The following is a 15,902-nucleotide window of genomic DNA, read 5'->3' as shown; positions in this document are numbered from 1 at the left end:
CACCTCGACGTGGACCACCAACCGCCGGTGGCTCGGCCCCCGCGTCGGGGCCGCCCCCCTGCGGGCGGACCCCCGGCACCGCCCAGGCCCGCCGCCCCCCGGTCCTGCACCCATCCCGGGTGCAGCCGGAGGCATCCCAGCTGGCATCCCTGCACCCCGGACGCCGCCGGTCGCCAGAGGGCGCTTCGGCCGGGTCATCCCTTTGCCCCGCAAACTGGCCCTCCAGGTGCACGGGAATTCTGGGGGGGCGCGTGTGGCGGACACGAAAGCTCACTGGCGTGAGGGCATCATTCCGCGCACCAAGTGGGCGGCGGCCACGCCCGAGGGGTAGGCGTGGCCGCGGGATATACACCGGGCGCGCAGCCCGGAGCGCTCCAGTGCTACAGTTGTGCTCTTATAATAAAGACTCTTGAACTTACCGCGTTGTCCGCTTCCTCCTTGTTATACAAGTAAGCGCGCGTAGCACTGCGCTTCACTAAAGTCTTTATCAGTCTTGTACGTTCTGAAAAACTTTGAGAATAAAAGACACAGCTAAATTGATATATGTGGGAAAATTACACACCCAGACCAGAAATTAAACCCAGGTCCTCTGGAAAACCGAACTGGTGCTCTGCCATCTGAGCTATCTGGGCGACCCTGACCAAGCATGTAAGTTTCCCACAAATATGATTGCCTCTGTCTTTCCATCAATGCTTCCGGGGCACTCGCTGCCAACCATAGGAGCACCCAATGAAACATTTACATTTTGTAGTCCATTGTATAATTTAAATAAACATAAATGCAAATTTCGCATGTGGAAAAACTAAGTACACCCCTACATTTATCACTACTTCAAATACCTAAAATTAGAATCAGGTGCACCAGCTCAGGTGCAAATGATTAGAACATCGTTAGAGAGGATCTTGGAGGAACCTGTCTCATTTAAACCTCAGACATTTCGTTTGGTTTGCTTTTTGTTGTTGAAGTGTGCGGTGTCATCATGCCTAGATCAAAAGAGCTCTCTGATGCCTTCAGAAAGAAGGTTATAGATGCCTACGAGTCTGGGAAGGGATTTAAAAAGATCTCCAAACAATTTGAAATCAATCATTCGACTGTCCATAAGATCATCTACAAGTGGAGAAAATTCCAACCAACTGCCAACTTGTTCAGGCCAGGCCGCCCCAGCAAGTTCAGCCTGAGAGCAGACCGCAAGATGCTGAAAGAAGTCTCTAAGAACCCCAGACTGTCATCACGGGACCTACAGGTAGCTCTTGCCACTGTTTATGTCAAAGTGCATGAGTCCACCATGAGAAAGAGGCTGCACAAATTTGATCTGCATGGGAGGTGTGCCAGGAGGAAACCTTTGCTGTCCAGAAAGAACAACAGGGCAAGACTAAAGTTTGCCAATGAACACCTGAGCAAAGACCAGCACTTCTGGAACAATGTGCTCTGGACAGATGAGTCAAAAGTAGAGCTATTTGGCCACAGTACCAGAAGACATGTTTGGCAAAAACCAAAGACAGCATTTGACCACAAGAACCTGATACCAACTGTAAAGCATAGTGGTGGAAATATTATGATTTGGGGCAGCTTTTCTGCATCAGGGCCTGGGTAGCTCACCATCATAGGATCCACTATGAATTCTTCATTGTACCAGAGGGTACTTGAGGATAATGTGAGGCCATCTGTTGGAAAGTTGAAGCTCAACCAAAGGGGGATCTTGCAACATGACAATGACATGACCTAAACATACCAGTAAATCCACCAAGGAATGGCTGAAAACAAAGAAATGGAGGGTTCTGGAATGGCCAAGTCAAAGCCCGGATCTAAATCCCATCGAGATGTTGTGGGGGAATTTGAAACGAGCTGTGCATGCAAGAAACCTCTCAAACATCGCACAGCTGAACGAATTCGGCATGGATGAGTGGGTAAAAATTTCTCCCAGTCGATGTCAGAGACTGGTAGACAGTTATAAGAAACGCCGACTTGAGGTTGTTTCTGCCAAAGGGGGCAATACCACCTATTAGAGCCAAGGGTGTACTTAGTTTTTCCACATGCGAAATTTGCATTTATGTTTATTTAAATTATACAATGGACTACAAAATGTAAATGTTTCATGATATTTGTTATATTATATCACCTTTATCTTTCAATATTGTTGAAGTGAAGATCAAATAGCTGTATGTTGAAATATGTTGAAAAAGTCAAAACTTTACATGGGGTGTCGTTACTTTTTCACGTGACTATGTCCCCTCAAACGTATACCAATCAGAGCTGAGGATCTGGTCACATGACAGTGTGATGTAATTACGTCTGATGTCATTACGGCAGTACGGCGGCTGACTCCACATTCCGCCATTTTGATTTATATGCCGTTCATGCCGAACATATCGTTGAACCTGTCATATATCACAATCGCCATGCTCTACCCTGACGTTTTTCATTCAGTGTGAAACACAAACAAACCGATTGTTAAAATGACCATCAAATATCGAAAGCATCGGCATTACGTCTCTTCCAACAAAACGGTATGTATAGGCCTTCAGCGTTATGCCTCATCTTCGGACAAATTAAGCCCAGGTTTCTTAATACAGTCATGTATCGTTTCAGTAGTATCGTTTTCGTAATAATAATATAGTAAATATGACCATAACACTTTAATCCCAATGTCGTGAATGCAAAGTTAATGGATTTAAGCAGTGTATGGTTCATGAATCAGTGCTAAGCGGTGTTCGGTACTAATATTAAGAAGCGTTACGCCTCGGTTCCCCGTCGGGGAAGTGATGTGAGTTGACAAAGTGGAAGATGCAGAAAACATGCTATGATATGATATTTCGCTCACAAGGTTCAGACATACATGGAGGCGGCCATCTTGGATTTTGACGTGGCGACCCAATTTTCAATAGCGTTCTTCCTTGTGCCTAGATACACCCAAACACCAGATTAGAAGTTGGTACTTCGCTTATTTTTGAAGATATTCATCTCACAAGGTTCAGACATTCATGGCGGCGGACATCTTGGATTTTGACGTGGCGACCCAATTTTAAACAGCGTTCTTCCTTGTGCCTAGATACACCCACACACCAGATTAGAAGTTGGTACTTCGCTTATTTTTCCAAGATATTCATCTCACAAGGTTCAGACATACATGGCGGCGGCCATCTTGGATTTTGACGTGGCGACCCAATTTTCAATAGCGTTCTTCCTTATGCCTCGATGCACCCACACACCAGATTAGAAGTTGGTACTTCGCTTATTTTTCAAGATATTCATCTCACAAGGTTCAGACATACATGGCGGCGGCCATCTTGGATTTTGACGTGGGTTGCACCCACACACCAAATTCGAATGCGGTCCTTCGCTTACGCACGCACGCCCGCACGCACGCACGCCCGGGAAAACCATAGTCCCCCTTTCGCTCCGCTGTGCGACGGGGGACAATAATAGCAGAAGTAAATAATTCGCCTCGGTTTTTTTAATGGCAATATCATTTTCGAAATACAACGTAAATATTATAGTAAATCTAATCCCTTTGTAGTGACTGCAAGCAGACTGGAAGTTAAAATATAAAATGTTCTGCATATTAAAGTAGCGACAGTTTTGTATCCGTTAGGTCATTACGTCTATGATGTCATTACGACGGCTGACTCCACCGACCGACATTTTTATTTACTAGTAGACCTACACCCGCTCACTACGGGAGCTCAGGAAGGGTCATTCCTCTTTGGGGTATATATATGTATATATGTATGTATGTGTGTATGTATATACATGTATGTATGTATGTGTGTATGTATGTATGTATATACAGGGTCCATCAGGGAGGTGTGACGATTTTCAGAAAACTCGTACACAGTTATTTTTAGTCGAATTTCAATTTTTTTTTTTTTTAAAGACTACATATATAATGCCATGTAATACACTGTAACAAAGACATTTTAAAAATGTAATTCATGTTTGAAAAATGACATCTAAATGGCGGCCGTTCTTGTCCAAGCATTCTTGCAGACGCGCGGAAAAGTTCCAGCATTTCTCAGCACAGCAGCATCCCTCAGCAGTTCCAGCATTCTTTCTGCAAACGTAAACCGCCGTACGAAATCATTCTGCTGCAGGTCTTGAACCACCATGATTTTGTACGCGTGATAATGAAGGTCCAAGTGCAAAATTCGACGAACTGATCTGTCTGACATCCGTAGAGCGCGAGCGTGCCGTACCGCTGACCGACGAGGGCTGGCCTCCACAGCTTGTCGAACCCTTTCGATGTTTTCCGGGGTCCTAGCGGTTCGATCACCTCCCCGAGCTGCTCCCAGCCTCACAGATCCAGTTGTCCTGAAGTTTTTTACCCACTTCAATATTGTGTTTCGAGACGGAACGGCGCCACGTCGACCAACATTGAAGTGAGTCCGAAATCTGCGCTGTGTAAGCACCACCGAACTACCCGTTTGAATAAACGTCTCAACAACAAAGACGCGATGTTCAATCGTCCACAGCTCCATGGCTACTGAAATGGCACCTAACAACGAGTAACCAACAGCCATCACACATGCGCTAGACCCCCCACTTGCATTGTTATACCCAATTCAAAACATGAATTACATTTTTAAAATGTCTTTGTTGCAGTGTATTAAATGGCATTATATATGTAGTCTTTAAAAATAAAAAAATTTGAAATTCGACTAAAAATAACTGTACGAGTTTTCTGAAAATCGTCACACCTCCCCGCCCTTCCGGATAATAATCTAATAATAAGACCCAGCTGGATATATATATATCAGTCATTATAATAAAAACTATAATTAACTGATATAATAATAATCATATAATAAACTGATATAAAAACCGAAAGGTTTTCAGAGTTACAAGTGTATGGAAGGCTCACTGCGTTGCCCTGATGAAGCCCCAACTTAAAGGGTGAAACCAGGTCAGTAACTGGCAGTTTTGCATGCACTTGTGACAGTATCTTGAATTTAAGATCCATAATGACGCACTGCGAGATGGCTCCCCTGGAGCTTTGCAGGTAATGCGGATATGCATGGCGATGACGTCATGACGTTCGCTCATTATGTTGGATCACCAAAATTACAGATACTTCATTTATATATGTATATATTACAGTCGATCTATGATCGGGTCTCAAGAACATTGGGTGTGTGTTCATTTAAACAAGTTTCTCGTGGAGAGATCGCCAAGTAGTTTCAGCATTCGAGCAAAAGCACTCCATTCAAAACCCTTGAGGAACGGCTGGCTTGGCAAGCGCTAGCTAGCTGCTTGGTAAATGAGCACACCTCCAACCCTTGTGGGGTATATAGATTACAGTAGATCTTTGCTCAGTTCTGTAGGTAAAACTTACCTCATGGATGTCGGGATTCCTCCAAATTTCTTTGTTTAATGTTATAAACAGCATTAGCGACTCTAAGCTGTAATCATTTGTGTTTGTGGTTGATAATATTTTACAAGCCCAGCTGCGCCGCTGTTAGACTTTTGGTCTTCTTTTTTTTCAACATAATCTGCTCAATCTTCACTGAGGATACCAGCAATTTATTGGAGAGTAAAGTTTTAAGGTCATTTATAAACACACCTGAGCAAAGTGACGATATGCAACTTGCTGCAGGAGCAAAGATCTGTCTCAGGCATTTACAAGGCTGCGAGCTTAACTTGGCATCATATTTTCAGTATTATATTCTTCTTGATAATGGATAGAAAGATCCAGCATCTGCTAACTTTGACATAAACAAGGCAGCATTGGTAAGTCCGAGTATACTCACAGTGCGTGGCAGAATGAGGTTGTAACCGTACCAATGGGACAACGAGCGCCACACTGGGTCAGGCACAATTTCGTAATCTCGGCCCCGCTGCAATGGGGGGTTACGTTTGAGCCTGCCTCCCTCAGCGGTCAGTGACAAAACCTGGGGTTAAGATATGCATCATCTACGTCACGTTCTAAACCTGAAATAATGACCATGTTCAATGGATAATGACCATTAATGTACTGTGGGGAATTTAAGATTACAAGCTAAAAAAAGTATTTTTAGAGGAAAGAAATGAAAAAAAAAAGTGGCAGAGAAGCATGAAAGAGGAAGGGGAAAAAAAAAAAACGTATTGAAATTGAAGACGAGTATGTGGATGAAAAAGGAAAGCAAAAGATATGCATGTTATGCACCAATCCAAGCCAAATTAATGTCATACCTTTGTGTTGTCCTGTTGAATAAGGGGCATATTATCAATAACACCAGGCCTCTGTGGAGCTGGGGGTGGGGATGGAGATGCTAATGAAGCCACAGAGAGGGCGGTGCCAAAACAACGGACTGTCCCATCTGGACTCAAGGAGTGGCCATGCCCGAGGAAGCAATTTTCGGTTGCTGGTGTCAGAGGAAGGCCTAAGATGAATAGCCAGGAGAGTGCATCAGCTCAAAAATACAATGAGGAGGCAATGCAATATGGAAGGCTGTCTGTGAAAAATAAAGCAAAGTACAAACCTGTGCTTTCCGATGCTTCAGATGCAAGCGAAACGCTGTCCAAAGAACTAGGTGGAGAAGTTCGACCACTCGCATCCACATTCTCACAGACACGTGGCAAAGCACGCACTCGTGTGCCCGCCAGGATCGATACCGGTTCATTCACGACAGGCTTGGCATCCTGCTCCCACAAACAAACCAAAAAAGGAACTGGATGATCTCCAACTCGACCATCATACCCTTCAGATTATACAAGAAACATGCATGAAACAACTAAATAGATGCATTGTGATTGCTGAGAGGTAAATTACAGCAGAGCATCAACACTGTGAAGTGCACAACATGGTGCAGCGTGAGATATGCCAAGGGCCTCACATATCTAACGTAGTCTTTCCATTGTTGCCACCAGGAAGCTGACATCATGTACCAAAGTTGTCCAGGTCGGAAACCAAGGCGGCACTCTCTCTCCAACCAACCCCTGTAGGCATTGGAACGTATAGTGTGCATATCAAAAATATCCCGCTGAACCCAATGCCCCATATCACTGAAACAACTTATTTACTCGCCTCGGTGAAGGCAAGGAATGTACCTAGAAAAAAGCCTACCTGATGATCTGCCCTTCCTCCTGAGGAGTGCCTGGTCGCAGGCCCAGAACAATATGGCAAACCTATATGGTGATCAGGAAGAAATGAAGAGGGTCAGGTGGGAATGGATTAAAGTTCATGCTAACAAGGTCAGGGATAATGGGAATCGCACTTTCACAACCTAAAGATCCACAGAATCAGAGATTCATGTTTGGTTTAATGAACAAATATGGCTTCACAAAACACTTATTCATTGTTTGTTTTTTTCTTGAATAAATATCTTGAAACTAAGAAAAAAAAGAAGAAATTTCTTTTCTTTTTTTTTGTATACAGAGTTGAGGCTCATATAAGAGTTAACACATTAAACATGAACACATGCACGGACACATAAAACATACAATAAATGGAGCAGGAGACAAGAGGGGGAGGGAGAGGAAAGCAAACAAGCACAACAACAGTAGAGAACAGAGATGTCGGTAGATCTGTGGAAGGGAGAGGGCTGAGGTGAGGGTGGGAGGGCTACACAGTATAAAGCAAACGAACACTACCAGGAATTTCAGGAAAAAAGTTGGGAATTGAAAGAGGTGGATTTGGGGTGTTTTAACGGGGGTAGAAAAGATCAAGGTTTTGGATGGGGGAAGATAAGAGATGGTGGTGAACAGCTGTTTTAAAGACCTGGAGGGAGGAGAGGGATTGAAGAGAGTGTGGGAGTTTGTTCCAGAGGCGAGAGAAAAGAGGAATGAAGGAGTGAAGGTGAGCAGAGTCTCTTGATTTTGGCAGTTCCACCCGAAGAGGGTTGCTGGCAGATCCTCTGCGTCCTGAAGGAATATTTGGGGTACAGAGCACAGACAGAGCTGGGAGATATAGGCCGGAGAGGAGTCGGTATAAGACAAAGACTACCAACCTGCCTGCGGTGAGCGAGTTTTAATGCTTTTGGTGTCTTTGGTAATCTCGAGTGTCCCGCCCCCAAAAATGGTGACGCATTACGTCATATATCACGTGACCCACGACGTCTTCTTCAAAACACTTTTGCTTCCGGACATGTGTTTACATGTGGCCTATGCTTTATACATGGAAACACTGGAATCACGTCATCCATTTAAAAAAAATTGAAGTGCTTGAAAGCCCACGTGATCCCCACGAAGATTATAGATCATTGTAATCCAATGGAAAAGAAGAAAAAGGACAAAAGGTTGTTGTTGCTATGCTGTTGTTGTAACATACCGTTGCCATAGCGGTTGTACAGTTATTTTCATCAGTGTTAACATGTTGTGCATCACTCTTATGCATGTACATTGTGAGGATCGTCCCATCCAACATGATAATAAGCATCTATATAGGTCTAGTATTGCACTGTACAACTGACAACATTGACAACTAAACGTTACCGCCCCTTACTTGTATGGGTGGACCCCATTGACGTATATGGTCTAGCCCACATACATGCATATCATTGTAATAAAATACAAACACAAGAAAATAACATGTGGGACACTTCCCGAAGTAAAGAGACGTTTGTCCAATTTCTGGAAGGCCTTTGGTACTCGCCCAACGGCCAATCAGGCTAGGCTCGCTTACTGTACTACGCTGTGGTAATACGGGAATATGGCGTAGTTTGAGTGATTAAGCCTTGGCCTTGCATTACAGCGGTCTCAACTTGATTGATCATGTTGCTGCCGACAATTGTATACCCTTTTTCTTTGAAATGAGCGCTTTTAAATTCATACGTGTACACTGTACAGTCAGACAACACTTTCCACATCATGATTTTGACGATCGTCGTAATCTGAGCATTCTTGATCAGAAAATTATTCATCAAATTCGCTTTGACGAGTCTGAAGTGAGTTGTGCGGCCATTATTCATTGCATGGTTTGGATGCTGAGACAATCGTACTGGTGATGACGTCACACAGATGACGCAATGACCATGAAGATTTTCTGGAATTTTTAGGGGCAGCACCAGCCAGGTTCAGCTTTTTCAACTTTAACACCTCAAAAAATTATTAAAATACAAAACCATGTTCAGTTCTTTATTATTTAGAAATCGATGTTTAATTTCTGTTTTTGTTAAAATGTTGAATTTCCGATTCTGTGGACCTTTATTGTCACAGAAAAAAAAAAAAGGCACAAAAATGACCACAGAGTAGGATTTTTTGTTTGTTACCTCCACCACCAAAGGTGGATTTAGGTTATGTTTTCACCGGTGTCTGTTTTTTTTGTGAGCAGGGTGTCTCAAAAAGTTATGGATGGATTCAGACGAAAATATGTGACAAGGACAAAATGATTAGATTTTGATGAAGATCCGAATCCGGATTAGGATCTGAGAATTTTAAAGTGATTCTAAACAATTGAGAGATTCGGCCAAAAATGATGTATAGCATGACATCTCAAAAGAATGTGGACAGATTTGGACAAAACGTGGTGGACGTTGGGTGTGTGAAGAAGAATCGATTTAATTTTGGTGAAGATCCGAATCCCGATACGATAATTTTTTAAGTGATTCTAAGACTGTGGTAGGTCTAAAAACAATACCTCCAAAAATTATGGACGGACTTGTAAGAAACCTGGTGGACAGATTGTGAGTGTGACAAGGGCGAATCTTTGATTTTGGTGAAGACCTGAATATGGAAACGAGAATTTTTTTTTGTTTGTTTAAGCAATTCTTCACCATTTCTCCTTCACCAAAAGATATATAGCATAATATTTCAAAAGGTTGTGGACAGATTATGACAAAACAAGGTGGATGAGTTGGGTAGGCGACAAGTACAAGCTGATTAGATTTCGGTTCAGGTCTGAATCCAGACCCAGATCATCAGTGGAATACAAAACGTAAACTGCTGAGCCTGGCGGAGGTATGCGCTCTACCGAGTGCCGTTGTAGTTTCAACATATATTTTTTATTTTTTGAAACTTTTTTTTGTTGTTGAAACTTTTTTGTTCCAAAAAAAATGTTTGACTTTAGGTGAAGGGGTTTATTGTTGTGACATTGTACTTCCCAAAGACAATTATCATTGTATTCATGAACCCAAAATCATTCCTGAACATGAAAGCAAAACAACATATATGTAGATGTCGATGTCCATGAAGATTAGCCTTAGCAAATGGGTGTGAGCCACACCTGAAAGAGCAACTTGAGAAACTCGTTGGCCAGCGCATTGGACACACTCCAGATCTGGTAATCCTCCAGTGTAAGTACATCCTCCTGAAGAAGATGCATCCATTGCTCTTGATTCATATGTTATGTACTCCAAGAATTATGATTCATCTATGACACCATCAGGCATTTGACAATAATTACAAAGGAAATTTGTATCCCCTCATATAAAATATCATTACGAACAAACTTTATTACAAGAACTCTTTCATCAGCATAAAATGCATGTATGCTGCATCATCTGGGTCTTTGACATTTTTTATTCTTTTTTTTATTTGTTACAATAAGTGGGTCGTGATAAAAGAAGAATCGCAACAGCAATTCTTCTGTGCTTTATCCCAGTCTGATAATGTCATTTCACATTTCAAGAAAGTGTAATTAAGACAAAAATGAACAAAAACAAAAGAGCAAAACCAACATTTACATGTGATCGTGGTACCCTCTGACCAGCCTCGTTATATAATGCAACCATGCAATTGTAGGTAGGATTCAATCAGATGGGAAATTTTGAGCTCTACAATAGGCAAAGCATGCCCCACAGTTAAAAGGTAAATACTTTTCTTTTCTTTTTTTTAGGTACTGTATATCGAAAGAATAATGTCCCAAAAGGTGATATTCAATGATAAATAGCAAACGCGACTTTTATTTTGAAAAAAATTCAAACAGTATGCTATATGCAGGCGTGGCTCTTTATATTTCCCCAATCGACAATCTCCATTAGTGATGAACTTGTGACACAAGATGTGTGGAATATCTATCAACTAAGATGTGCTGTTTCTTCACTCACGATTTCCATCATTACACAACTGAGTTTTGGGTGAATACATTTTTCTTTTTAATGCACAGAGGATTAGATCGCAATGCCAAAAAAGCAAAGAACCAAATACAGTGGTCTCAATTCCAAGCTGGAGTCACATCACAGTACAGCTTAGGTTTGTCTGTCGTGGGTGATATATGGAACCAACAAAATCAGTCCAATTTTCAGCTCTCGTACTGCCATCCCACTATCTAAAACAAGGCAAGTGTGTGACTCTGTGTGTATGTGTGTGTGCCTGAAAAATCATAGGGGAGGAGGAACATGGCTGGGCCAATCTCCCCCAAGATTTCCATACGTGCTGGGATTACTCAACCTTAGGTAATGAGTGCAACCCCCTCCTCCACCCTCCATCTCCTGCCCTATGAGGGTGAGGAGCCAACTTGTAATTTTCACCTGTACAGCTGGGCCTATTTCCACCAAACTACATACGTGCTGGGGATACCCAGGGCCAAGTCATAGGTGCAATTGCAGGTGAAGGGTGGGATCAGGGTCTCAGCAGGTGAACTAATGCTCAGTTATAGAAATGCAAGAGAGCTCATGATGTGATGGAGGGCCAGAGACTTGATATCCTGGAGGGAAGTACTTAACACAGACCCAGGGAGATATTTCCATGGGTGTGACAAGAGCCACAGTGGAGGCTGAAGTCCCCCATAGCAGCCTTTGGAGACTCCAGCCTCATTCCTCAAACAAACAACCTCTCTGGTGGTCTTGAAACCCCTCCCTTTTTATTGACTCCACTCGATGCCATAAAGGAACCAACCCCACAGACATTGATTTTTATAGTTCTCTGCTATACCCTCGACCAACCCATAACCAACCCTCCCAAGAACCCTCCCAAGGAACCCTCCCAAGTCCAAGATTGGCATCCACTCTTTAAAATAACACAATGAACTAGATCTGCCACTTTATAACTGCTGGCAGTGATGACCGATTTCCTCCGCCTTCCCGCTTTGACCCAACCCAGCTTTCATTGGACATGCTTTGTTACAACCCCACTTTCATTACCCTGCGCTCGTGAAGCGAAAAGCGAGGTTAAGCATTCAGTTACATATATAAGTGTGTGTGCCGTGTCTGCATTTAAAAAAATCATTTTCTTGGCAACCGTTGGTCCGATTGACATGAAATTTTCACCATAGGAGCGCCTTGGAAATCTTGGAAAAACTTCGCACCTCTATATCTCTGAAACCACTCCATGGAAAAAATTGAGACCTGGCCCATTGTCCCCGAGGCCCCATGGGGAATAAGATATGTTAATGATGTCATCAGTGCCTTCGTTATGACGTCATAATTCGGCAAATACAACACTTATCCATCCGATCATTATTACATTTTTTTGCAGCAACTGTTGGTCTGATGGACATGAAATTTTCACCATAGAAGCACCTCCTCCTTTAGAATATTTTAATGATAATCAGGACATCATAGGTCATGCGTTACAGGCGCCACCTTGGAAAAACTGAAAAACGTTGCACCTCTATATCTCCAAAACCGCTCTAGGGAAAATATTGAAACGTGGCTCATTGTAAATAACTACATATGAGGAATAGGTGTTGTTAACGATGACGTCATTGGTGCCATAATTATGACGTCATAATTCGACAGGGACAATGCTTAGTCTGATCAGTTTGAAATTTATTGAGCATGATCTATGCAACAATTATTTAGAGAACATAAATTTTTGATGTCATCGCTCACGTGGTCTGGCAGCCATATTGGATCAAAAAAAAGAAACGTTCAAAAACAGAATAGTTGGCGGTTGGCTAACACCAAGTTGACTGCGCAGGGTAAGTATTCCATGAGTACCATCTGGTTTTTGAGGTCATCATAGGCCAAAAAGGTCAACATAGGGGAAGGGACAACATATTTTAGGGATTTCGCAAGTATCCTGCTATGCATGACATTTTTTCTTGTGTTTGTTTGTTTCAGAGTGAAGAAGAGTGGTATGTTTGTAGTTGGACATGCGTTGATACAACCCCGCTTTGTTACAACCCTGCTTTGTTACAACCCCGCTTTCATCAGCCACGTTTTGATACAACCCCGCTTTCATTGGACATGCTTTCATACAACCCCGCTTTCATCGGACATGCTTTCATACAACTCCACTTTCATCATAATTAAAGCTGCACTGAAAAGTCACATGGCTGGAGAAGATAAATTGTAGAGTTTCTTCTTCTTCACACAATAAAAACTGCTAACTTTCAAACAGTAAAACCAATCATGTTGAAATTTTAAACACTTATTCCACTTGACGACATCTACATTAGTTTAAAGTTTCACATCGATCAATTAAGTGGTTCAAGAGAATTGAAAAATATATATTTCCCTTCAATTATTTATGGCTGCCAAACCGAACAACCCATCATGTTTAAATTTTATACACTTATTCCACTTGACCCCTTCTACATTACTTTAAAGTTTCACATCGATCAATTAAGTGGATCAATAGATACAAGGTTTTTAAGATATCCGCCGAATTATTTATCGCTGCCAAACCATGTGACCTATTGCAAATTCCAAATGGATATTTTAGCACTCAGACATGTGGAACATGTGTGAAGTTTCCACTCCATATGTTCAAAAATGAGGGGGGGGGGGGGGATATCGGGTTGAAAGCTTTATGCTTCAAAACGTCACAATTCCTTAACTATGTGACCTATGACGTCATGGTCGCTCAACTTTTTATTTGTCATGTGTATGCGATCATGCATGCAAATGTTGGGCTCTATCTGTTCCTGAAGCCGTTTTGGAGAAAAGGGTTTTTTAGTGTTTTTCATGAAAAACAATTTGGCGGCCGAACCACGCGACTTATGACGTCATATTTTTGGGATTCTGAAAAAAAAATTCACTTCAGTAATGGACAAACAATATTACATTCATGCCATCAAGGGTTCTATTTGTCGAATTCTAACCTTGTAACACTCTTTTAATATCCTAAATAAACCAAGTGGCTCTTGTGGCACCCATGGAAATATCTCCCTGGGTCTGTGTCTTGAGTACTTCCTCCAGGATTTCAAGTCTCTGGCCCTCCATCATGTCATGAGGTCTCTATCAAATACTCATTTATTTTTTGGTCCCAATGCAGAATTATTTAGAATTTGCCGCCATGACTCATTTTTTTACATTGAGCTGTTTCAGGGATAATAGAGTGGCAAATTAGAAGGTTTATTCCAAGATGGCGCACATACCACGTGACCGTTGGTCCGAATGGCACGAAATTTTCAACAAGTGATTGGCTATACCTGTAGAATTTTTTTTACTTCTAATTATGATGTCATTGAATCGATTTGACAAGACATCATAATTAGCAGTAAAAAAATTCTACAGGTATAGCCAATCACTTGTTGAAAATTTTGTGTCATTTGGACCAACGGTTGCAGAAAACGTTGTTTTAAAGTTTTCGGACATGAAAATCAGGGGCGGAAGAAGAAAAAGAATAAACTCTAGGAATAACAAGCATTCTGAGTATTGCGCTGCAATACATGTCCCCTATCGGCAGTCTGTCGTCCAGAAAACTGTTGGGAAAATTACCAAGGGTTATTTACCCACAGGTTCTGAATCGTTCCCAATCGCTAATTACCTCAGGACGGGCTCACCTGTGATTCGCACTCGGGACTTCGATTTATACACCTTGCAGACAGGTCAGCAGAAGCACAAGAAAATAAGTTGTTGATAAAGAACCTTTTGAGTCGCTAAATATCAGCAATTTATTATATTTTCCGGTTCACGATCAATGATCGATGTGTGTATATATATGTTGCTCGGCTTGGCTCCGCCCCTCCCGAAAGCGCGCGCTGTGTCGCGCTTTAGACGTTCGCGAGACGAGGCTGAGGGCACGCGGTGCGGCCTGAGGAGAACTCTAGAATAAACAAAGTGCCATGACTTTGTCAAAAATGATCGAAACGTCGTGAAGTTCGAACTTGATCTGTAACTTATCATGAGGAAACCATGTACCAAGTTTGAAATCATTAGCATTAAGAGTTTAGAAAAAAAAGTCCGGAAAACTGTTCTTCGCGTGATGGACGGACAGGAGGGACGGAGTGCAAACCTGTAGTCCCCTCCAGTGTCCACCAGTAGGGGACTAATAATAGGTATTCCTCTACATTGTATGTAGAGGAAACCTAATGAACACTGCAAAGACGCAACAAGTTCAAACCCAATTTATATTGCAGCTCCACCAGCGTTCTACAATGTCATTGTTCTCAGCTTACCTTGTTAGCATTGCACATCTTAAAGATTGAATCCACCACCATATCTGCATTTAATCCATGGTCCTGTGGGACAAAAAAAAAAAAAAAAAAAAAAAGCTACATTTTTACGTTGTTGCATTTAACAATTGCCAAAACATTTATGATGCAACTGATTAGGATGGTAAATTTTATTGTTCACAAAGGAAAGTCGAACTGCACACCGTTGCTGTATCTGGATGAGTCTCCTTCCACACAAGCAGCAGGATTTCAGCCATAGCTAAAAGTTCAACTCGCGAAAGCACACCATCATGATCACGGTCAAACACCTTGAAACAAACTGTTGGTAAAAGCGGTGACAAGAGGACAGCAGGACTGACTTATTATGGAAGGAGTGGGGTAAATCTTCAAATACAACAAAGGTGACTGGTTTGCCCACAAATACTAATTCCATTTCAAGAGGTTGGAATTGTATTTTTTTGCTATGCTCAGGAAAAAAGAAAAGTAGTAACAATGGCTCAGAGGACATCTCGGCTTTGAAGACCAGATGAGAAGAAAAAAAACTGCACCTCTTATTCTTTGGAATTACGAACACCGACCCCTAGATAGAATGAAGAAGAGTGACACCACACCCTGCCCTTCATAATACTCAATTAATGCATTAAAAAGTGTCCTACCCCCTGAAAATAGGTAGAATATCTTGAAGGATATTTCTTCCCAAACCGCATGA

General features: G+C 42.1%; 1 protein-coding gene across 2 annotated transcripts in view; it reads right to left on the bottom strand.

Moving 5' to 3' along the window:
* Positions 1 to 15,902, bottom strand: part of LOC137430367 (ubiquitin carboxyl-terminal hydrolase 32) — a 100,240-nt gene that overhangs the window by 45,991 nt on the left and 38,347 nt on the right. For both annotated transcript variants that reach the window (XM_068121188.2, XM_068121189.2), the window contains exons 7-14: positions 15,397 to 15,512; positions 15,197 to 15,259; positions 10,136 to 10,219; positions 7,040 to 7,101; positions 6,810 to 6,912; positions 6,456 to 6,615; positions 6,166 to 6,356; positions 5,745 to 5,885 (exon numbers count right to left, since the gene is read on the bottom strand). In XM_068121188.2, coding sequence (XP_067977289.1) covers positions 5,745 to 5,885; positions 6,166 to 6,356; positions 6,456 to 6,615; positions 6,810 to 6,912; positions 7,040 to 7,101; positions 10,136 to 10,219; positions 15,197 to 15,259; positions 15,397 to 15,512 — 920 coding nt within the window. The remainder of the gene's footprint in view (positions 1 to 5,744; positions 5,886 to 6,165; positions 6,357 to 6,455; positions 6,616 to 6,809; positions 6,913 to 7,039; positions 7,102 to 10,135; positions 10,220 to 15,196; positions 15,260 to 15,396; positions 15,513 to 15,902) is intronic.

This window comes from Myxine glutinosa, chromosome 6, assembly GCF_964187855.1.
Source record: "Myxine glutinosa chromosome 6, kmMyxGlut1.1, whole genome shotgun sequence".
Lineage (NCBI taxonomy): Eukaryota > Metazoa > Chordata > Myxini > Myxiniformes > Myxinidae > Myxine > Myxine glutinosa.
Note: the sequence above shows the minus strand (reverse complement) of the source record. Positions and strands in the feature narration are given on the sequence as shown.